At 51.5% G+C, this 24,828-nt stretch overlaps 1 protein-coding gene across 3 annotated transcripts in view; it reads left to right on the forward strand.

Annotated features, from left to right (window-relative positions):
* Positions 1 to 24,828, forward strand: part of RNF43 (ring finger protein 43) — a 129,635-nt gene that overhangs the window by 51,157 nt on the left and 53,650 nt on the right. For all 3 annotated transcript variants that reach the window (XM_050928926.1, XM_050928924.1, XM_050928925.1), the window contains exon 2: positions 18,595 to 18,717. In XM_050928926.1, coding sequence (XP_050784883.1) covers positions 18,595 to 18,717 — 123 coding nt within the window. The remainder of the gene's footprint in view (positions 1 to 18,594; positions 18,718 to 24,828) is intronic.

The raw sequence follows: 24,828 nt of genomic DNA on the forward strand, positions 1-24,828 counted from the left end.
TCTGGAATAGTCCCTCACCCCTGCCCCCTTCTTCTGTAGCTGTCCTTCAGGGCAGAGTGACACATGACAGTCACTGACAGTGGGCAGAGAAGGAAAAATGGCCCATTGGTGAGGATGCAGCCTCCCTTGGGTTTCTTTCCCTGCCCCGACCCTGATGCCACCAGTCACTCAGATCCTGGCTGGGGCGAGAGGTTTTTTCTACACGGTGGCTTTAGGCCAATAAGGCCATGCTGTTATAGCTCCTGTGTGGTCATGTTTACGCTGGTATAAGAGGCCTTTTTTCAGTTGGGCAGGGGGTACCCACAGTGAAAGCAGACACTCTGACATCAGACTTAGCCTGCCCGCATGCGGGGGGTGTCTCTGGGCTAGCCAGGCCTGTATAATTATTATTACTGAGCAGATGGTCCCTAGAGACAAGGGTTATGGCTTTCTAGGCCTGTAAAGTACGGCTAACAGCCTGGCCTTGCCCTGCAGGTGGGGTGAGGCTATGGGAGCAAGAGCTGTACAAACACCTGAGGAAGAGACTGGGCAGTGGATAACCACTGCCTAAAGTTACCAACTTTTTGATTGCTCAAACACCCTTACTCTGCCCCCGTCCCGCTCCTTCCCCGAGGCCCCACCCCTGCTCACTCCATCCCCCCTCCCTCCATTGCTTGCTATCGCCCACCCTTGCTCACTCGCTGATTTTCACCTGGCTGGGGCAGGGGGTTGGGGTGCCAGTGGGGGTGAGGGCTGGGGGTGCAGGCTCTGAGGTGGGGCCGAGGATGAGAGGTTTGGTGTGTAGGAGGGGGCTATAGGCTGGGACTGAGGGGTTTGCAGTGTGGAAGGGGGCTGTGGGCAGGGCCGCCCAGAGGATTCAAGGGGCCTGGGGTCTTCGGTGGTGGGGGCCCCCCAAGACCCGGCACTTCAGCGGTGGGTCCTGGAGTGGAAGGACCCCCCCCCATCACCGAATTGCCACCGAAGACCCGGAGCGGAAGAAGCTCTAGGGGCCCAGGCCCCATGAGAGTTTTCCGGGCCCCCCGGAGCTAGTGAAGGACCCCGCTCCAGGGGCCCCAAAAAACTCTCGTGGGGGCCCCCGTGGGACCTGGGGCCTGGGGCAAATTGCCAAACTTGCCCCCCCTGGGTGGCCCTGCCTCTGGGCTGGGGCAGGAGGTTAGAGTGTGGGAGGGGGTGAGGGCTCTGCCTGGAGATGTGGGCTCTAGGGTGGGACCAGAAATCAGGGGTTTGGAGTGTGGGAGCTTCGGGCTGGGGCAGAGGGTTGGGGTGCGGGAGGGGATGAGGACTCCAGCTGTGAGTGCAGGCTCTGGGGCGGGGCCAGCGATGAGGAGTTTGGAGTGCAGGAGGGGGCTCTGGGCTGCGGCCGAGGGGTTTGGAGTGCAGGAAGGGGCTCAGGAGTTTGGGGTACAGGGCACAAGCTCTGGGAGGGAGTTTGGGTGCAGGAGGGAGCTCAGGGCTGGGGTAGGGGGTTGGGCTGTGGGAGAGGATGTGGGGCATGGGTTCCAAGGAGCACTTACCTCAAGTGGCTTCTGGAAGCTGTGGCATGTCCCCGCTCCGGCTCCGAGGTGGAAGCGTCTGCAGTTCCCAGCCAATGGGAGCTGGGGAGCCTGCGCTAAAGGTGGGGGCAGCGCGTGGAGCTCGCTGGCTGCCCTTGAGCCTATCAGTCGGAGATGGGACATGCCGCCACTTCTGGGAGCCATGCGGAGCCAGGGAAGGCAGAGAGCCTGCCTTAGTCCTGCTGTGCTGTCAACCAGACTTTTAGCAGCCCGGTCGATGGTGCCGACTGGAACCACAGGGTCCCTTTTCAACCAGGTGTTCCAGTCGAAAACCAGGATACATGGCAACCCTGCCCTGAAACACACACACACCTCTACATATGCACTAAATCAAACACCCCAACACAGCAAAAAGAAAAAGGCTGGAGTTTTGCCACTTATGCCACTCAGGGTTCGTCTACACGGCTATAAAAGTCACAGCACAACTGCAACTAGCCTGGGTCAGCTGCCTCAGGCTCCTACTGTGGCGCTAGAAATTTCCGTGTAGGTCTGGGGCCCTCCCCCCTCGAAGGGTCCTAGAGCCTGGGCTTTAATCCAAGCCTAAATGTCTCCAGCACAATTAAACTGCCCATTAGCCAGAGCCTCAGTGCCCACACACCACAAACCTGAGTCAACTCACCTGGGCCGGCCACAGGGCTGTAGACTTACCCGAGAGGTCCCACAGACTGGAGGGATGTCCAGCCCCCTCTCCCCAGGCCCAGGCCCTGAGTTAGTATTCACAATAGATTTACTGGTCTGGCACATCACATGCAGGTGCACACTGCAGTTGTGTCGCCAGTTAGGCACCCAGTTGTCTCGTAGACCAGCAGCATGGCTCTGTGGCCATGTAGTTCTGCTGTACATTTCCTGCCATGGACTTGTGGTGGGCTTGAGATGGCCAGTGTGAGCTCCCTGCTGGAAGGGAGCCTGAGGAGCATTCACCTGCCCTTTGGAAATCTGAGTAATAATCATATTTACAGCACAGCCAAGTGAGAGCCCTCTGCCAGGGCTCAGGCCTCACCGACCTGTGTGCTGCATGCACATAAGCAGGGACGTTCTCTGTCGGCTCCAGGGATCTCATAATCTGGGTTAGTGACAAGACACAACAGGTGGTGGAAATAAATGAGTCAGGTGGGGCTGAGGTATTTCTAAAGTGCCTGACACAGCGGTGTCTCAGCCCTGAAGCTTAGCTGCTCAGTGCACCTCTGGCAAGCTGCCTGGACTTTCTGCTTAGGGCCCTCTGGCGTTGGCAGGATGCTTTCTGTGTTTGTTGTCCCAAAGTTCCCCTGCCCCAGCGACTCCTCTGCCCCAGCCTGGCATTTTCAATTGCTGTCCCCTACTGCCACCGAGACACAAGCAGATCTCCTATCAGCCAGCGCCTTGGCAGGGCAGCAGACAATGCCATTCGCACTAAGCGGCTGAAACTGCTGGCACAGGAGAGGCTCCCAAGTGCAGTCCACCTGGGTGTGCAGAATTGCTGCAATGCCTTGGACATGGACTGGAATAAAGGGGGGGGATGGCTGAGTGCTGGCATGTCCATGAGGAAGGGATCGTGGGGGAAGCCCTGGTCAGTGAACTGGCACTCAGACTCTACGACGAGGTCCCTCATTTCTGTGACCTCTGGTGGAAATTCTGCAGCAGCTTCAGCTAAACTGACGAAGGGAGAGCATGGAGCATACAGCATCCGCTGCCCTTGGGGCTACGTGGGGGGAAGGAAGCTCTTCTATCTGAATGGCGTCCGCATCTGGAGGCACTCAGCTTTGTTACATTCTTTGCTACCGTCTTTCCTTTGTAGCCCTTTGTGCTGTGAAGAAAGCCAGCAACTGGCACCTGAGTGTGAGTGGCACAGTGACGTCTGCCTGAGCCTTCCAACAGCTCACCTCGTGCCTCCTCGGTGACTCAGCTTTCCACACTGCAGCAGACTGGACATAAACCAGAGTCATGTCTGGTTTCACTGCTGCTGTTCAGAGCCCTGTGGGCTTCCCTGAAGCAGACAGGACTCAAGTGCTGGTGTGGAGGGCTCTGAGCAGCAGTGGAGGAAGTGGAGCTAGTCTCTGAGGAGCCAAGCTCAAAAACCGATACTGAGGGAGGCGTCCTTAGCAGAGACCCCCCACCCAGCCTCAGAGGCCAGGAGGCTGTGGGGCGAGAGCTGGAGCAGAGAGGAAATGCTCCTTCTCCCTCCCAGAAGCCAGAAAGGGAGTGGGATGATGGGGCACGGGACACGTTTATCAGACACTTCATATCGACCAGGTGGAGACTGGCATGATAAATGGAACCCCCAAGCAGGGCTGAGGCACAGCACCCTTTCAGGAATCCCAGCACCCTCCCCTTCAGCTGAGGTTGGCCTTTCTCTTGGGCATTGGCCTGGACACTGGGGCCTCCTGGTTCACATCAGTCTCTGTAGGTACAGCCTTCTGGCAGTTAAACTCCAAGGCCCACTGGGTGACTGGGTTAGTTTGACGAGATGTGTTAAAATGGGGGGGGGATTAGTGGGAGGGAGAGATTGGGGGGGCTAAGTTATACGAAATTGGCAGGACACAGCTGGTTTGGTCTTCTAAAATGCAGGGGGCCTGGCTTTGGCGGGGGTGGAGGATGTGTTTCACCTTGATGAACAGGCTTAGTTTTTGGACTGGAAGGTGTCAGGTATTGTCCAAAGACTCTGGATGCCCTGGAGCCCTTTGGAGAATCTGGGCCCACCTGTGCGTCTCTGCACGGAGCAGCGTGACAGTGTGGGAAGGGAAATGCTGGCAGGAAGGCTGCGAGGGACTGGGCTGGAGCATGGCTTTGCCCACACTATCCACAGAACCAATCAGCGACCTCCCTGCCAACCCACACTGCTTGAGTCTCACAATACTCCCTGTATGGGGGTGCCAAGGAAGAACTCCTTGAGGCACTGCCTGGCTGGGGAGCCAGAGGGGTCACCTGCCTGGAGACAAATCTGGATGGGGTTCAGAGTGTTCAGACAAGAAATCCCGAGCTAGAGCATCAAGGCTGCAGAGCACATTCCTACTTTTGTGCCAAGGCCATTACTGAAAAGATTAAGTAAACTCGATCCCAAGACCAGCCCCTGAGGAACTCCACTGGCAACCTCCTTCTGGCCTGGTAGTTTACCTTTCAGCACAACTCAGCGCCCTCTCTTTTTCAGCCTTCTCCTTACAGTTCCTGTTCCAATTCCCATTTTCTTCAGTGTAATTAATAATTTCCTATTTGGTACCTTGTTGACCGTTTTAATGAAGTCCAGCTGTATTAGATCTACTGCACTTCCATTATCTAGAGAATCAGTAATCTTATCAAAGCAGGAGCTCATGTTAGTCCGGCACAATCTACCTTTGAGAAAGCCATGTTGCATTTTCTCCCATTTTCCATGTACCTCCATGCCTTTAATTAGTCTTTCATCCGCAATTTGCTCTAAATCCTTGCATACTACTGAGATCAGACTGTAGTTGCCTGGATCGCATTTTTTCCCTGTACTACCTTTGCTATTTTACCATTACCAAATTACGTTACCATTCCTAATTTGATACATTGATTAAAATTCCTTGCCACAGGATTTACAATCTCATGTGCCAGTTCTTTCAGAGTTCTGAGATGGAGATTATCCAGTGCCTCTGACCTGAGTGCATATATCTCTTTGAGCTTTGCTTCCACTTTTGATGTGGTAATTTCCATTTCCATACACTCATTCCCACCATCCAGCCTACTTCTGCCCGCATGGGCTATGTCATCATCCTTACTGAAGGCTGAGGCAAAACCCAACAAAGGGCCTAAATGACACACGGTTGACGCCTTAAGGTATTTAGGCACCTAACGATGCAGATAAGGGCTTAGTGAGAGTTAGGCACCTGACCTAGGTGCTTTGCACGTGTCTCCTGGGCCAGACTGCAATTGTAGCCACAGCTCAGAGAACTGTTCCCGTGGACACAGCAGGGTGAAACGTACTAAGGAGACCACCGGTCCCAAGATGGACCTGCTGCAGTGTTTCTTCAGGTGGTGTAAGCGGAAGAGTAACTAAGAGAGACACGCGTCAATTATTGGGGTTGTAATTCCTTCAGCTAAGGGTGGTGCTTGGCTTGGGAGGCAGAGGGGAGAGGGCTTCCACAGGGTTCCACCTCCTTATTTCCAGTTCTGCCAAATTCACCTTGACTCCAGCATCCTTCCTATCTTGAAACTGGACTTTGCTTTTGAGGAGGTCCTGGGTCCTCTCTCCATTCTGCCCTTCTCAACTTGCTTTGCCTTAAGAGGACACGGCCATGATTATTACTACTGCCTTAGACAGCTGCCAAGAACTTGCTTAGGCCTTGTCTGCACAGAAGTTTTGTCCCTATTTCACTGGCATGGTGTTGCTACTATACAATTAAATTGGTGCAGAACCTGAGTGCAAACAATGGGGGGATAGCTCAATGGTTTGAGCATTGGCCTCCTAAACCCAGGCTTGTGAGTTCAATCCTTGATGGGGCCATTTAGGGATCTGGGGCAAAAATCTGTCTGGGGATTGGTCCTGCTTTGAGAAGGGGGTTGGACTAGATACCTCCTGAGGTCCCTTCCAACCCTGATGTTCTATGATTCTATGAATGCTTTATAAAGACATGTAAGTTACACAAGGAAATTATAAAGCTGTGTTTAGAATACCTGAAAGTTTCAGTGCTATTACCTGGTCAGCTCTGTAATCCTTGGGTGCTGCCACTTTGATCACTCTAAAAAGAATGCACCAGGTATTATGGCATCACGGCAGGAAGACCAGAGAGACATGAGCCTGCAGTCAGTTACTGGGGACAGTGACAGGAGATTGCCACAGCTCTGTATCTGACAATGTAAATAGTCCCTGGCTGCACACTCAGAGCCTACCCTCTGCTCCTGATAAAATACAAATCTCCCTTCCAAAGCTCTGTGGAAATCTCCTGCTGTTCCCAGCGGTGCTGCCTCCAGCTCTGCTTTCCCCACTGCGTGCGGATGAAAGAGTTCTGGCTGGCCGTACGGCGGCTTCCTGAGTCCCTATTTCGTATTTAAATAGTTTCCAGATAGGGCACACACAAGAATGAATTACAAGAGCCTTAGCCATGTCTGAAGCTGGAATAAGTGAGGAGAAACTGCTTGTATGCCATTACATTTCCCTTTCCAAAGGCGGTGTCCCTATGCCTTCTCTGGCCACAGCCAGGGGACGTAGCCAGGTCCAGCCTAGAAAGTTCCCTGGCTGAGTTTTCACTAAGATGGTGCGGGGTCCTGAGCATGGGGCCAAGCTTTTCCCCTGCGAGTGGATTCTGGGGCTCACTAGACAAGAACTGGCTCTGCCCAGTTTTTGTCTCACTCGTGATTATAAGGGGACCAGGTTTTCAGAAGTGACCGAGACCCAACATCCACTCGACCCTGACATGCTGAGCTCTGTGGAAAAACCTGCTTCTAAAAGAAAAGCATAGGCTCTGCCTGAGATGGGGGATGGGCCTGTCAGCCACATCTCTGCTCCTGCCATCCTGAAGAGTGGCCATTGCTTGCTCAGAGAGCGAGGCAGAGGGGTGGTCAGAAAAGGTGCAAGTCACATTCTGGGACTCTGCACCAGTGGCTACCTGGCAGCAAGTTTAGCTTCTGCTAATTTCATTTGGGGATTTGGCTAGTTCCATTCCACTAATTCTACCCATGAGCCAATCAGTCCATTTAGGGTCAGCTGTAGATTTTCTGACACACATCAGTGAGTAGGTACTCACATAACTAGGTTTCAGTGGGAATAGTGGGCTCTGAGCTTGACCAATACTCCTGCTGCTTTGCTGCTGTTGGTGCTCTCATGTTAACCTGCTCTGGCTAGTGTGCAAGGCGCCCCTCTGTGCCAGCAGCCACCCGGCAGGACAGGGACAGGCCAACAGAAGAAATTTTCTGTGCAAAGCGCCTTTGCTTGGCAAGGGAGCTTAGCCAGACCACAGGGACAAACAGACCCACAACTGGCCCCTCACAATAGAGAATAAATATGAGGGTCTCTGCATTATCCTAACCATGAATCCCACAACAACTGCCCTCTTGGCTTCCTGGCTAGATTCTTACATCACCCGTCTCACTCCACTGCTAGCATTTCACTTACACACCCAGCCCCTTTGGGAGCTGGTGAAGCAACCTGCAATTATTATTCATGTTATTTATTACAGGTATTGTGGTAAGCCAGGGAGGCCCAGACAGGCTCAGGGCCCCATTGTGCTGAACATTAGACACACACAGAAGAAAGAGACAGACCCTGCCCCAAAGAGCTTCCAAGCAGCCCTACCAGCTGATACCCAATAAGAGTACGTCACAGCTCCTGTGCAATCTCAGCGATGTGCTCACCTCTCATGAATTCAGCATAGCCTGAGGTGGAACCAGCCCTCTAACCTTGCCCCCAGGGTCTGTCTACACTGTGTAGTAAACCTGAGTCCATGTGGCCCACACTTGCAAACCTGTTCTTTGTAAGGCTCACTTGTGAGTACCCACAATGTATTGCTATGCACACCTCATACCTGTGCCAGCACGTCCATACTGTACCATGCGGACGTGTCAGAAGCTTCGGCTTCTGGGGAGCGTATCCCAGGATTCTTAGCACCCTTACTAGCTCCAGAGCTTGATTTGTGATGTATTGTGGGAGAACTTGTCTGTCCCTTCCGTGGCACTTGCCTGAAGTGCTCTTAGCCCACCAACACTTCCAGCTGAGACGTTTTGCATATTCCCTGCAACAGGAGTCTGCAATGTGGCTCCAGCACTGGTGGACAGCCTTTTCCTGGTCACCGGTTCCCTGCTATTTCCAGATTCAGGCAGAGCATCTGCGAGGTGCTGGTGGAGATTTCAGTGGCAGTATTTGTCCTGTTGAAGGCAGCTCTGAGAGGAGAGTACATGGCATCCGCAGCCCAGTTGATGCAGCTGATGCGTCCTGCCAGTGCTGCAGACTATCCATGGGTCGCAGCTCCTGGAGTAGTAATGCACCTTTTGGTAGTGCACTACTAGTAGTGGCCCTCCATAAGCACAGACTGGTGGGATCACATTGTTCTGTGGACCTGGGATGACCAACAGATGCTCTAGAACTTTTGCATGAAGAAGCAGATGTTCCTGGACCTGTGTGAGCACCATGCACTGATCTTTCAGTGGGGTTATTGATGGGACTTATGTGCCCATAACTTTTTCTCCAAAAGGAGCAAATGAGTACAAACTCTAAAGGGTAATACTCCATCATTATGTAGGCTTTGGTCAACCTTAAAGGCAGGTTCAGGGGCACCAATGTGGGATGTACTGGCAAGGTGCATGATGAACAGAAAATATCATGTTGCCTCTATATAAATCCATGGTACTCCCACATCTTGAATACTGCGTGCAGATGTGGTCGCCCCATCTCAAAAAAAGATGTATTGGAATTGGAAAAGGTTCAGAAAAGGACAACAAAATGATTAGGGGTATGGAATGGCTTCTGTATGAGGAGAGATTAATAAGACTGGGACTTTCCAGCTTGGAAAAGGATGGCTAAGGGGAGATATGATTGAGGTCTATAAAATCATGACTGGTGTAGAGAAAGTAGATAAGGAAGTGTTGTTTACTACTTCTCATATCACAAGAACTAGGGGTCATCAAATAAAATTAATAGGCAGCAGGTTTAAAACAAATAAAAGGAAGTTATTCTTCATGCAGCGCACAGTCAACTTGTGGAACTCCTTGCCTGAGGATGTTGTGAAGGCCAAGACCATAACAGGGTTCAAAAAAGAACTAGAAATTCATGGAGGATAGGTCCATCAATGGCTATTAGCCAGGATGGGCAGGAATGGTGTCCCTAGCCTCTGTTTGTCAGGAGCTGGGAATGAGCGACAGGATGGATCACTTGATGGATGGATTACTGTTCTGTTCGTTCCCTCTGGGGCACCTGGCCTTGGCCAGTGTTGGTAGACAGGATACTGGGATGGATGGACCTTTGGTCTGACCCAGTAGGGCCATTCTTATGTTCTTATGTTATGTTCTTATGTCAGGGTTTTTTCGATGATCAGGACTTCACCTCCATGAACAAGCAGGGACCCTACTCCCTCTTGATGACATTGTTACAAACAGAATCTGTCTCCACTGTTATTCTAGGGCAGTAACTCTCAACCTTTACAGACTATTGTATGGCTTCAGGAGTCTGATTTGTCTTGCGCACCCCCAAGTTTCACCTCATTTAAAAACTACTTACTTACAAAATCAGACATAAAAATACAAAAAGGGTCACAGCACACTGTTACTGAAAAAATGCTGACTTCTCATTTTTACCATATCATTAATAAATAAATCACTTGGAATATAAATATTGTACTTACATTTTATAGAGCAGCATAAACATGTCATTGTATGGAATTTTAGTTTGTACTGACTTGACGAGTACTTTTTCTGTAGCCTGTTGTAAAACTAGGCAAATATCTAGATGAGTTGATGCTGGAAGACCTCTGAGTACCCCTGGGTTACGCATATCCCTGGTTGAGAACCACTGTTCTAGGGGACCTCATGTATCACCTTCTGTCATGGTGTGATGCGGTGTACAACCCCACACTGGGTAACAAGAGGTAAAGGAACTGCTCTGGGCCCAGCCAGCCCCAACACGCCACACTGTAGGAAATGCACCAACTGGAAGAGGAGCTACAAGGCAGGGGAGCAGCTCACTTGGGGCAGACCAGTGAAGAGAGCAGACCTGCAATCTGCAGCTCCGGCAGAGCTGAGGGAGAACAGAATCCATCCCTTAGATAACTGCTGTGATGGAGCAAGGCCAGATGGCTATAGTAAAGTAGCGAGGAACAGGTATGTTAGCCCCACACTAAACAAATCCCTGGTACCATGGTAACCAAATGGCAGTTGCTCCAGGTTAATCAAGACACCTGCGGCCAATATCTTAATTGCCTTCCAGAAAGCAGTGGAGACAGCTAGGTTGATTGGGACACCTGAAGCCAATCGGGGCTGGCTGAAACTAGTTAAAAGCCTCCCAGTTAGTCAGGTGGGTGCACATGTCAGGAGTTGTGGGAGGAAGCTGTTGGAGAGACTGAGCTGTACACACCGTATCAGGCACAAGGAAGAAGGCCCTGAAGTAAGGGGGAAGTGGGGGCTGCTGTGGGGAAGTAGCCCAGGGAATTGTACTTGTCCTGTTTCTAAAAGATCAGCTACCATAGCTGATACTATTAGGGTCCCTGGGCTGGTGCCTGGAGTAGAGGGTGGGCCTGGGCTCCCCTGTTTATCCCCCTGATTAATCACTGAGACTGAGGGACAACAGACACTGTGTGAGGGAGGATAGCTTCTCCTCACCTCCCTTGCTGGCTTACGATGAAAGTGGCTCAGGCTCTGACCCCTGCCTCTAGAGAGACAAGGGCTATGTGGAGGGGCACAGTGAGCCTCTGAGGCTAGCAAAATCTGCCAGGAAACATGGGCCCTATGGAGACAAGGACAGAGCATTGTCACACTGTCCAAAGCTCCTTTCCTGAGGAAAGGGAGGGCCTGCTACAGGGACAGCCTGAGAGGGAAGCAGGGGAAAGCCCTAGGATTGAGCTGGCCCAGGAGGGGGGCCATACCATGGGGGGGGGGGAAGAGGGGGAGAGAGAGAGAGAGAGAGCACTACCCTGGTACAGGCAGCATCCAGAAGGTGCTTTGTGGTGAGCAGACACCCTCCATGCTGCCTAGACCCAGATGGTGATGTTGGGACAATTGCAGGATGGGGACAGTGATAGGAAGTTGTCCAAGGAGGGTGGCCTCAAGCAACCCTGTGATCTGACAGCCCTCAAAGGGCCCTGGGTCAAAGTCTGGTGGAGTGGGAGAGCTCACACTCCCCTACCAACAACCCCCCAGCAAGTCCTGGGTCTAAGCCCTGACCACTAGGTGATGCTCCCCTATCAGCTACCCCTCAAGTGAGGATTGTTACACATGGTTTGTGAAACCATTTACTGACTTCAGAGGCCTGGCAAAGAAGGTTCAGTTATGTGCCCAGTAGCTGTATGATGGTGGTGGAATGTGCATTTGGAAGGCAGGAGTCAAGATGCTGCTGCCTTCAGAACCATTTGGATGGCAGTGTTGTGAATGCCAGCTGCATTATTGTGCTCTGCTGTGCACTGCACAATGTGTGCGAGATGCAAGGCGAACCAATTCACCAGGAGCAGTCTTAAGGCACTGTTGGATTGCAGGAATATTACGTGCAATCAGAAAATGCACCTCTCACTATGAGGGCTGGCTCCAGGGACAGCAGTGATGGTTTGTGCACTCACATGATGTATTTGCAGGGTGCTAAGGATGATGGAGAATGAATTAATATAGTTACTCTACACTTAAATTACCCCACACTTATCCTCTTGATATTTAAGGCAATCTCATAATTTTTGGGGGACCTAACTCATGATTTTTGAATTCTTGAGGTTGGCCATACTCTTATTCATACAAATTAGTACAAGTTTTCTATCACAATTTTCATTGCAACAGGCTTTATGGGTACAGCAAAGCATGGTGTAAAAAATTGCCACCAGAGGACTCTTCCAAGACTGGGGGGCTGGCATCCCAAAATAAAGGGGAGAAGATTTTATCATTCTTACCAACAAGGCTAGACTAAGAACAATAACTACTTGCTAATTTTCTCAGCTCCCCCAACTCCTTCACCTAAAGTACACTGACTCTCAAGGACAGTCTCTCGTAGATTAGTGCATAGAAATTCATTCACTGTTTCACTTATGACTATAACAGTATGATCAAAGGGACAAGCTCCCACTTTGATGACCCCAGTGGGGGGCACTAGAGTCACACTTGAATGACAGACCAGAATGTTGCCCTTATTCTCAAAGGTTTAGAGGAATGATAAGGGAGCCTTTGAGCTTCAGCAAGGAACTTTACCGTGTTACGTTCCAAGTGTGGCAGCTCTGAGCAGGGAGCGATAATACAGGAGTGGATAGGCTCGTTTAACCCAGAGCCAGATGCTGCTGCATTCCTTCTGATCTCTCTTCCATCTCGTTCTCATCCCAGAGTCTTGTACACACTTACACAAGCCACACAGAGCAAAGAAGCACTCGTGCAGGAAGTGAACCTCCCCTGGAGTTCTCTCTAGCTCGCACATAAACTGCGTCAGCCCCCAGGCCCAGGGATGGACATGGCGGCTCAATTTTCAGGGCCCCTCGTGTTCCACTAGGTTCCAGAGAATGGGCCAGATAAGTGCAATGGTTTCAGTGATCAGATCTGAGCATGTCCAGGATAGCTGGGCTCCTGCTAATAGCTCCACCCTGTGGTGGAACTGCCCAGTGTTTTTTGCTGCACTGGTAACAAAGCAGCCATGTGGCTCTTGGCCCAGGTGGGTTATGGAAACACCTGCATGCTACAGCACCCAGGAGCTAGGGGCTGGAAGAACAGATCAGGCCTGGTGGGGAAGGGAACACTATTGGAAGGGCTCCGGGGGTGAAAGCGCAATCCCCTCCTGCTCCAGTCAAAGCCACATGGTGCAAGGCCCCAGGGGACTCCCATAACAACGGGCCATACAAGTGCTGCAGTGACAGTCGTTGACCCACACAGCAGAGTGTTGGGCTCCAGCAGCCCCCTACCCCTCCCCTGCCCTGGAAGCCAGGTCGCTGCTGTTCCTGAGGGGCTGAGTTAGTCAAGGGGATGGCTGCTTGCCCTCAGGGAAGAGAGGAACTCCAGGCCTCTCCCCCCATCATTCTGTGCCCAAGGCCCCACCAGCCCTGGGGACAACCTCTGCATTTCCTAGGGTCATAGTTGGTTTCCTGGCCCTTGCCAGCATCACCAGGCCCAGTGCAGCAGTGGGGCTGGGCCCCTCCTGGCCTGAATAAGGGTATCACAGAAGCCTGAAGGGCTTGCGCTCCCTAACCTCCCACAAGAAAGAGAGTGAGGGCCAGCGCTGCTGGGCCAGCGCTGCTGGGGAAAGGCCCAGCCCCATCTAGTCTGGGGCGGGGGTGATTAGTGCCATGTGGAGCTTGCAGAGCTCAACATCAAGTGGGGAAACCCTCACTGCACAGTAGCTCAGTGCAAAGGGACTGTAGACCTCCCCTGGCAATGCTCCTGCTCAGGGAGCCCCCCCACAGCCACCTCTGTCAAGGGCACGAGACAGTTTGGCCTGGCTCTTACTAAGCCTGTGCTGTTCCTCCCCCGGGGCTGGGCCCATCCAGGCCAAGGCAGGTTGGGACACAAACAAGCAGGCCTCTGGGCTTCCTGAATCAGTGCTGGCAGCCCAGCAGGTTTAGGATCTGGGAGGCCCAAGGCCCTGTTCTGAATGCTGAGGTGAGTCAGGGGGTGGAGGTGTCACCCCCTCCCTGCCCCCCATGGGAGCTGGCCTCAGCTCCACCGTGTGAGCCTGGCACGAGCCACCTGGCATCGCCACTCGCCCCCCTGAATGTTCCTCCATGGCCTCGTAAGGGGACATGCCCCATAGTTTGAAAACCTCTGCTGCAGGTATTTTACCTTTCATAGCTGGTTTGCCATCACCACAGTGTCCTTGGCACCTTACCCCCCGCCAGTCTCAAAGTCGCCTAGAAATGAAGGTAGCTTGTTTAAATCACTAATAAAAATTGTACAATGGGCCTGTCTCAATACTGAGCCCTATGAAACTCCCCTCCTCCTGAGCCTGTCGGAGGGGCACCCCACATTCCAGCCCTTTACCTGTCTGAGTGCTGTAGCATTGCACCCAGGGGTACTGGCCATGTGCGGCTTTAGGTAATTCTCTGGGCAGCCCAGATGATGATGATGATTGACTGAGGGAAGCTGTCAGAGTGGGACCGTCATACTGGGTGCAGTACAGACACAGCCCTTCTGACGAGCTCAGGGCCTGGCATAAGGAAACATGACAAGTGGGCATTCCAGGCTGGCAGAGGGTCAGATGAAAAGAGAGCAAAGCCAGTAAGTCAATGGGGCGGTGTTCTGCAGGGCGTTGAGTGGGGGCCAAAGAGCCCTGTGGTGGAGGAGGGGGAGGATGCCAGGAGGAGGGTGACCTGGAGAGGAGAGATGAGGAGTCAGGTGGCAGCACGTAGAACCAATCGAATGCATTGGCTAGTTTTCTAGGAGCAAATAATTAAATTGTCAATCAAAAATGTAGTTGTTTGGTTTGTTTGTATCCTTAACACGGGTGGGAGAGGAAGGCAAAGCCCTGGGGGAGTGAACAAGCCCTGGTTGGGATAGGAGGTCTCTGGGAGATGCGGGCAGGGAGGGGATTGAGAGATCTCCATTGGGAGAAGTGTAAGTAGGGGTCGTTTATTTCCTTTTCATTATCTGGTTGGCTTCCATCATGTCCTTCCAGAGTTTGGAGTGGCAGGGATGCTGGTTTCATTCTGTTGTAATCCATTAGCACAGCAGAGATTGCTGCACTGGGCGAGCTGGTGCAGGTCAGCTTTGTTCTTTCTCCGCCAGTTTTGTGGCCTGCAGTAGATGCTCACAGTTTCATCCCTTGTTTCCTTACTCTAGGAATTTTCTCCGCTGGCAAAGTCTCTCTCCCATTTTGTAGGAACATAGGAATTCCAAGCCTGCCTCACAACTGAGGTCCATCTAATCCAGTGCCTTTGGCTGAGAATGGCCAGCACCGTGCTTCAGAGGAAGCCGCAGAAACCCCACAGTATCAGCTGTGGAATACTCTGTACCCATGAATGTGTCATCCTGATCCCTCAAAGTCTGAGATCGGCATCAGCCCTGAACCAGAAGGGTTTATCTCCTAGGGTTCTCCTTCTTCCAAAACGCTTCTTTTAGCATTAACTATTTTGACTCTGGATGCTCTTGTAATACAGATACACGTCTATTCCTTTGAATCTTGCTAAATTCTTGGCTTCAATAACTTCCAGTGGCAGTGAGTTCCACAGTTTAACTATGTATTGTGTGAAAAAGTATTTCCTTTTCTCAGTTTTGAATTTGCTGCCTTTCAATATTATTGAATGTCCCCCTTGTTCTCGTTATGTGCTCTTAATCTATCATCTCTACACCATTAATTATTACACCTTTTTATTATGTCCCCAGTGTTGCCAACTCCGGTGACTTTTTTTTGTTTTGTGAGTCTCGCAGTATTTGGTATTCTTCTTAAAGGCCCAAGATCTAAAGCTGGTTAATTATGTGGGAATCTCAGCTTTCGTTAAAAAGTACATTTCTAGCAGCCCTCCTGGTTGCCGCGAAAAGCTTGAAAATGATCTTGGTGTAACCTAAAGCAGTGTTTTTTCAAACTTTAAGATGTGACCCCATACTGGGGTGCAGTATGTCAGGCACTGGATCGCTCTGGTCAGCACCGCTGACCAGGATGTTAGACATCCCATCGGTGGTGCTGCCCAGCTAAGGCAGGCTAGTACCTACCTGGTTCGACACTGCGCTGTACCCCGGAAGTGGCCAGCAGCAGGTCCAGCTTCTAGGCAGGGGGGCCACAGGGCTCCCCACTCTGCCCCCGAATTGAGCACCAGCTCTGGGGAACTGGGTGGGGGGGCTGTGCCTGTCGGTGAGAGTCATATAAAGCCGCTTGCATGACTCCACCTAGGAGCTGGACCTGCTGCTAGCCACTTCTGGGGCGCAGCATAGTCCGCGGTGCCAGGACAGGCGGGAAGCCTGCATCTGTACCCTGGTTGTGCCGCTGTCCAGGAGCCACTGGAGTTAAATCTGCACCCCAATCCCCTGCCCCAGCCTTGAGTCCTCCAACCCAGAACCCCTTCCTGTACCCCAAACCCCTCATCCCTGGCCCCACCCCAGAGCCTGAACCCCTAGCCCAGAGCCTCCTCCCACACTCTGAACCCCTCACCCCCAGCTACATTGCATCATGTGCATCAACAACTTTCTTCAACTGGGTCCCCAGAAAAAAAGTTTGAAAACCACTGACCTAAAGGCTCAGAAATCAATGGCCATCAGGCAGGCTGCAAGTTATGGCAACTTCTCTGGCCAGAGTAGAGCATGTACTGTCTATGCCGCCACCCACTTTTGCCTCTAGCCCCACCCCCAATATGCCCCCTGCATGAGGGCTTGTATCTTGCATGGGGGAGAGGCAGTGTCTGTGCTGGGCACCCTCTCCCAGCTGACTGGTTGCAGCAGGGTACAGGGCCAGGATTCATCCTCCTCCTTTTAAGTTTGCAGAAGCTGCAGCACTGAATGCCACAGAAGGCAAGGCCCTTGCAGCAGAATTTGCTGTGGATCACACAAGCCGCCTTTGCATGCAGCTATATTGACACTCCAGGTAGGATTGCCAATTTTGGTTGGATGTATTCCTGGAGGTTTTATCACATGACATAATCTTTAATTAAATATGAATCTTTTTAATACCTGGACATTCCAGGACAATCCTGAAGGGTTGGCAACCCTCCCTCAGGTATGAGAATCTTGCCCAAATTCATAATATCCTCATTCTTTGTGGTTCATTCAATGAACTCTCCCACTTATTTCCCGTACTCCGATGCCTTAGTGTGCTAAAAAAGCTTTTATTCTCCAGTGTCCTACGTATTTAGACACTTTTCTTATTTCATAACATCTAAGCACTTCTCACACAATAATTTACCCACACAACATCCGGGGGTGGGGCAGGATGCACAGACAGGGAGCTGAGGTGCAGAGAGATAGGATTACTCGCCCACGGTCACGAGAAGGCTGCAGTAAAGCCAAGGATTGAATTTAGCCAATTTCTTTACCACAAGACCATCCTTCCTTTCTACACTCGGCAACACAGTGACCTGAGAAGACCCCTCCTGGGATGTCATTATGAGGAAAAAATGGCTTGATTCACCGGTGGCCAGACACAAACATGAGAGCCCTGTGTGGCCTGGCCAGATACCAGATGCACACAGGGTGGTACAGCAACTTTGAGGTGGGAAACAGGCCCCTGTCGCGTATAACTCTGGCCAGGCAAGAGGCAGGATGTGAATCTTGGACAATAGGCTGTTGTGCATTGGCCCCAGAACACGTGCAGCTGTGCCTGCCCCAGAAGTTCCTTCTGTTCCTTACACCCCCTTTGTGTCCCCGTTCCTCCTCGGCTGGATAACAAACACTGGGTTTCTGTGGCCACTATGCAGGTGGGAGCCCACAAGCCACGGAGGCACCAGTGCTGCACCGGGGAGTTGTCTGTAAATGCAGTTTGCATATCAGGGATGGAGTTGGTCCTAGGGGGTCACTAGTGGTTTTGCCTCAGTGACTGATGCGGTTGCAAGCTCAAAGGCAGTTTGGCTTTATACATGTGCTCTGTGTGGCTTTGGGCCCAGAAACCTGGGGAGGGAGGGAGGCCGCCTCTTAGATTAACTGCTTTTAACTGTCCTGGCGCATGTAATTAAAATTGCATGGAGGCAGAGTGGTCTAGTGGTCAAAATAGGGAGGACCAGCTATCAGGACTCCTGGGATCTACCCTTGGCTCTGCCAGTGACTCTGACTTTGGACAAGGCCCTACCTGCCTCTAACGTGGGGGTGATGATAGCGACCTGGGTGGCTGGAAGAACTGAGAGTGGCAAAGAATGTTGGGACCTTTGGATGAACGGTTCCATCGGAGCATGTGCTGCCTGTAGGGGATTGAGCCGGACGTTCCAGTTCCTGCTGGGACCCCTTGAGCTGACTCACCAGGGCATGGTAACCTGTGCTTTTCTACTAATCCCCCGCCCCCACTGCCGCTCTTGGGCACTCACCCCCCTTAAGAAGTGTTGCCTGCAACTCCAGCCAAACAGCAAAGGCTGGTTAGTGAGTGCAAAGCTTAAAGAGCATCAGGCTCCTGCCCTGCCTCCGGCTTCATTAGCCCAGCTCTCGCTGTACTGGGCAATGCACTAGAGTTTGCTGCTTGGTGATGGAGTTTCTATGTGAGACCTGATCTGCAAAGGCACCTGCACCTGCCCTGGGCTTGGCTTCTGGCTGATGGAGACTCTCTCCCCATATGCTGTCTCGATGGCTGAGGCACTGGTTGTGGGCAGGGGTACGGCATTCTTGGGGCAGACCTGCCTGAGCCTGCTGGCCAGTGGTGTAAATCCCACCCGGTCACTGGACCAATAGCCTGACCCTGCTCAGCTCCTTGCATGTCGGTTCAGGGATCCCGCACATACTTAGACACTAGCAGGATGGACACTGGTTATAATAAAAACCGACACACCCATTGTGCTCAATGAGATCTGAGTTCCCTCCTCCTTTGTACCCGCAGTTCCACCCGCTGTCTCTGTGTAACACCAGTGAGGACGAGCACACCGGCTCCGGCTTTGTCACGATTGTCAAACTCGAGCGGCCCGATCGAGATCTGCATCCCTGTCTGTCATTGGCCAACAAGGTATGTGCATGAACGCGCTGAACGGAAATGGCCTGGGCCATGGGGACTAAAGGGACAGGCAGAAATAAAGAGGAATGCAGGAGGGGTCTCTGTTCCCTTGGCAGGAGGACTGACCTGGTTTCTGCTCCCATTGGAGGGGCTCTGAGCCAGTGTGTTCCTGCACGTGGGAGCCTGGCTGGCCCTGGTATCCAAACTTCATAGCACTTGGAATCTAACAGCCTTGTAAACAGCGTAACGTTTTCATAATCTGAGCCTTGGTTCTTCGGGACAGGTGACCATTAGCCAGCATCAGAAGAAAACCCTGCTCCTATCCACAGCTTACCCACTCCCCACCCACTGCTGCCCCTCCACACATGCTGTGTGCTCTCCTGCCCGCTCCAGTCAGTTATGTGCCCAACAGACATCAGCCACAGCCACTAGGGCCGCACTTGGCAGCACAAGGGTTATATTTTGCACCATTTATCCTGTGCACTGAATGAGGCAAGATCCCCCGGAAAACATAATCTGTGGTCCTGTAATGAAAGCTGGTATTAGGATTCTTTAGCAGAGAAAGGCAGAGCAAGACTCGGGCTGGAAGTAAAAGCCAGACAAATCCAAGTTGGAAATAAGGCACAAATACTTAACAACGAGGGGGACTAACTGGTGGAACCAGCTTGGGAAGGAAGTGGTGGATTCTGTTTGTTGGTGTCTTCAAATCCAAACTGGGCGCCTTTCTGGAAAATGCTTCAGCCAAACACAAACGATGGGGCCCTATCCAGGGGCAAGGGGGTGAAACGTGTTGGCCTGTGCTAGACAGGACGTCAGACCACATGCACTGTGGTCCCCTCCGGCTTTAAACTCTGAATCCAGCGTGCGCACGAGAGGGCAGCGTTAAGGCAGAGCACAGAGCTTTATGGCAGCGTTGTCAGTGGCTCTGCCTGGAACCTTGACAGCCTCCTCACTTCGTTTTTGATATGGAATTTATTCTAATTTCACACTCGTGCGCGGCATCGCAGGCGAGCTTTCCAAGGGGAGTGAAAGGAAGGGCTGGCACAGAAGCTTGCAATGTAGAGACACCCTATTTTGACAAGTGTCTTTTGCAACCTCAGAATGGACTATTTCCATTCTGGGAGAGGCTCTGCTTAGCAACTTATTTCTCAGCCATTATGGGCCCAGTCCTGTCCCCCACCATGAGGCTGTACCATAGTCACCGAGGCGTCCTTCTGATTTCACTGGAGTAAGGTACTGTCAGCAGCACTGGGCCTCTGTTTATAGCCTGTTTTGGTTTTTTTTACTGTCCTCAATGATTAGTGTCTGTTATGATCTCCGCTGTGAGAGAGGGAATTACACGTTTCTGCTCCTCACATGCTCAGCTGAGGAGTTGGGTGCTGCCCCTTTTCTTTCCTGCTTGGCCCCTTTCAGTGGTTCCTTTGCCACTAGGCACTGAGTGTCTTGTAGCCGTGCAGAGAACACCGCTTGGCTTCAGTGGGACTGAGCAGGCATCTCAGCGCTCGGAGGGGTCAGGCCCAATGCTTCCTGCTTGCTGAGTCTGTCCAGGCAGGGCTCAGAGGTTCCATGACCAAAGCTATCTAGGATAGAAGGAAGCCCCACATTGGTAAGTGATGCAAGTTGTGGCAGACACGTCCTATGTCCAGTTACTGTAACTAATGTGATGGATCTTTGCAACAGAGGAGAATGTAACAGATTTTTTTCTGCCCCCAGTTTACCCAGGGCAAATGCCCATCATCCTGAATCCCTCTTCTGCTAGTGACCAATGTGCCTGAAAGGCTCTAGAGCAGCGCTTCTCAAAGTGGGGTCCGCAGGCCCTGCTGATCAACTCCTCCTCTGTCCTCCCCATCTCTTTCCCCTCCCTCCCAACACCTCCTGCACACTAAAACTCCAGTGGGGCTAAAGCAAGCTCCCTGCCTGCCCTGGCCCTGCGCCACTTCCAGAAGTGGCCAGCACATCCCTCCCTGTGGCCGCTGGGGGGGGAAGCAGGGGGTCTCCGCGTGCCCGAGTGCTGACTCTGCAGCTCCCATTGGCCAGGAACTGCGGCCAATGGGAGCTGTGGAGGTGGTGCCTGTGGGCCGGGGCAGCACACGGAGACCCCCTGATCCCCCCCCACCTAGAAACCGCTGCCAGAGGGATGTGCCAGTTGCTTTCGGGAGCTGCCCAGGGTAAGCACCGCCTAGCCAGAGCCTGCACCCCTCACTCCCTCCTGCACCCTAATCCTCTGCCCCAAACCAGAGCCTGAACCCCATGCCCAAGCTCCCTCCCAGAGCCTGCACCCCAAACTCCCTCCTGGAGCCCACATTCCCTCCTGCATCCCAACCCCCTGCCCCAGCCTGGTGAAAGTGAGTGAGGATTGGAGGAGACCGAGCAATGGAGGGAGGGGGGATAGAGTGAGCAGGGGTAGGGCTTTGGAGAAGGGGTGGGGCAGGGGCTGAGCGGGGGGGTTTTGGGGGGTCCCCATAAATTTTTTTAAATCAAAATGGGGGTCCTCGGGTTGGAAAAGTTTGAGAACCGCTGCTCTAGAGCACTGGGCTCATCTTTCCTCTGTTCTAGCTTGTGACTTATACTTCAGATCAGGGTTTCTCAACCTTTTTGTGCTGCCAACACACTTTGGACATAAAAAAAAATTGTTACCTCCCTGCCTAGAAAAACTGTGACCCCTAGGGGGGATGGGACTCTGGGCTTCAGGCCCTCTCAGGGTATGGGGCTCTGGGCTGGATGTTTGTCTACATTTTCATGTATATTGTATTCTGTGGCATAACTGAAGTCGGTGTATTTTTTATTATACATATTTGCACTGTACAAATGATAAACAAAAGAAATAGTATTTTTAATTCACCTCACACAAGTACTGTAGTGCAATCTCTTTATTGTGAAAGTGCAACTTACAAATGTAGGCTCTGAAGTTTTAAATTGTTTTGTTTTTGAGTGCAGTTATGTAACAAAAAAATCTACAAGTCCACTCAGTCCTACTTCTTGTTCAGCCAATTGCTCAAACAAGTTTGTTTACATTTACAGTAGGTGCTGCTGCCCTCTTCTTACTTACAGTGTCACCAGAAAGTGAGAACAGGTGTTCGCATGGCACTTTTGTAGCCAGCATTGCAAGGTATTTACGTGCGAGATATGCTAAACATTTGTATGCCCCTTCATGCTTTGGACACCATTCCAGAGGACATGCTTCCATGCTGGTGATGCTTGTTTAAAAAAAAAATACGTTAATTAAATTTGTGACTTAACCCCTTGGGGGAAAATTGTATGTACCCTGCTCTGTTTTACCTGCATTCTGCCATATATTTCATGTTATAGCAGTCAGATGATGACTCAGCATGTTGTTCATTTTAAGAACTTTCACTGTAGATTTGACAAAACGCAAAGGAAGTACCAATGTGTGATTTCTAAAGATAGCTACAGCACTCAACCCAAGGATTAAGAATCTGAAGTGCCTTCCAAAATCTGAGAGGGACGAGGTGTGGAGCATGCTTTCAGAAGTCTTAAAAGAGCAACAGTCCAATGCGGGAACTACAGAACCCAAACCACCAAAAAAGAAAATCAACCTTTTTCTGGTGGCATCTGAGTCAGAAGATGAAAATGAACATGTGTTGGTCTGCACTGCTTTGGATTGTTATTGAGCCGAACCTGTCATCGGCATGGACACCTGTCCCCTAGAATGGTGGTTGAAGCATGAAAGGACACGAATCTTTAGCACATCTGGTATGTAAATATCTTGCAATGCTGGCTACGGCAGTGCCATGAGTACGCCTGTTCTCATAAACGAGAAGTGGGCAGCTTTATCTCTGTAAATGTAAACAAACTTGTTTGTCTGAGCGATTGGCTGAACAAGAAGTAGAACTGAGTGGACTTGTAGGCTCTAAATTTTTACATTGTTTGTTTTATTTTTGAGTGCAGTTTTTTCTGTACTTCTACATTTGTAAGTTCAACTTTCATGATAAAGAGATTGCACGACTGTACTTGTCTTAGGTGAATTGAAAAATACTATTTCTTTTGTTTTTTACAGTGCAAATAGTTGTAATAAAAAATATAAAGTGAGCACTGTATCTTTTGTATTCTGTGTTATAACTGAAATCAATATATTTGAAAATGTAGAAAACATCCAAAACTATTTAAATAAATGGAATTCTATTATTGTTTAACAGTGCGATTAATCGCGATTAATTTTTTCAATCGCTTGACAGCCTTAGCAACAGATCAGCGTTCTGTTGCTGGCTCTGGCATAGCCTTTCTGTGGGACTTTGGGGAAATTGCATGGGGCTGCATTTTAAATGCATTTAGAGCCAGACTGAAGTGGTCAGCACCCACAGCTGGACCTGGAATGTCAAGTGCCCCGCTCCCATTTAGGCACCTAAATAAAAGGATTTTTAAAAGTGTTCAACACCCAGCAGCTCCCATTGCGACACCTGTGAAAATTTTGCCTTAAGAGAACGATGTGCTGAGCCTTTGTGAATATCTGTCCCTGGTGTGGGTGCTGAGCAGTTCTGACCATTCTGGCCGTAATTCTCTGTGCCTTAGTTCCCAGCTGTGTAAGGGGGTCACAGCAGTGACTTACCTCCTCGGCGGTGGGAGGCTGAACTCGGCAATGTTTGCAAGGCACAGAGAATGAAAGCTGCAGTACAGTCTCTCACATCAAGTCAACACTTCCTTTGGAAGTTGAAATCAGTTCCCCTAGGTAAGGGTTGTGGCCATAGCATTGGCTTTTGCTGAGCCTTTGGACGGGAACACTAGTTGTGGGGCACAGCGATCAGGTGGGGAATGACTGCACAGGCAGGTTCAGCAATATGGCACTGCCCAGTAACGTGCTCATTCTTCCTGTCCCGTTCCTGATCCTTTCTGTCTGTGTCACGGTGATAACATTCCTGAAGCAAATGCTGCTCTGCTTTCTTTACCATGACTAGGTCTCGGGGTAAGTGCAGTGCCCAGTGTATAGTCACTCGCATTGGTTGTTTTTGTAAGTCTCCTTCTGGTGCTGGCTTAGTACCTGTCTGATGGGAAAACAGGAGTGGGGACCTCCAGTCATTTCTGTCGCTTGGGCTCATCTCATGGTGCTGCTAGGAGGTGCCTGACTCCTCCTCCTGGGGTGCTAAGAATAAAGCTACTTAGCTGGGTCTACAGTGAGACGAGGGGCTACTCACAGTAAGGCTGTGACTACCACACTTGAGTCACAAATAATTCAAACTCACACAAGCAAACGGGTTAAAGACAATAACTAGGAACGATATACCAGGCTCTGACTACGGAGAAATATACAGTCAGTACAATATTAATGGATTTAACTGATGAGCTGTCTCAATAATGCTTGTTAATTACTGAAGGGCATTAGGTCATGTGACCACACACACCCCAATGTTCCTGCCCACCAGTGTTTCGCCTTCCGCTCTGTCTGACTCCCACGTCCCAGGTATCTGGGGGTGCACATGGGGACATGCTGCAGGCCTGGGAGGAGATGCCATTAGAACAGGGCTGGTGCAACCACTTAGGCAAACTAGGCAGCCATTGAGGGCACCCAAAAGCCCGCTCAGGCGAGGAGGTGGAGTGGAGGTGAGCTGGGGGGGAGAGTGCGGGGAGGGCCACCTGCAGTAACGGGGGGGGCCGCACAGGGGAACCGCTCCCCGCCCCAGATCACCTCCACTCAGCCTCCTCCGCTGAGCACACAGCCCCCATTCTAAGTCTGCTCAAGCCTGGGAGGGGAGGGGAATTAGAGCGGCACCGGCATGCTTAGTGGAGGAGAGCTGGGGCGGGCTCCCCGGGCCGGGTTAGCTGCCGTGAAGGGGGGCTCCCTGGGTGGTGGTGGGGGTTAGCTGCCATGGGGGGCTGGGGGACTCCTTGGGTGGGTGGGGCAGGTGGGCAGGGTTAGCTGCTACGAGGGGGTGCAGGGGGTTAGCTCAGGCGGGAGGTTGTGCAAAGTTTCACCCAGGGTACAAAACTGCCTTGCACCGACCCTGCATTACAAACACACTTGATCATCCAGGGACCTGGCAGTGCAAGACTTGTCCTATTGCAGATGCCAGGTACTTTCCGGGTGCAAGATTAAGCCCTAACGACCCATCTAACTGTACTCCAGGGGACTCACGCAGGTGCCTTTTCTGGCTGAGCGGTCAGGAGAGC

Source organism: Gopherus flavomarginatus, chromosome 19 (assembly GCF_025201925.1).
Source record: "Gopherus flavomarginatus isolate rGopFla2 chromosome 19, rGopFla2.mat.asm, whole genome shotgun sequence".
Taxonomy (NCBI): domain Eukaryota; kingdom Metazoa; phylum Chordata; order Testudines; family Testudinidae; genus Gopherus; species Gopherus flavomarginatus.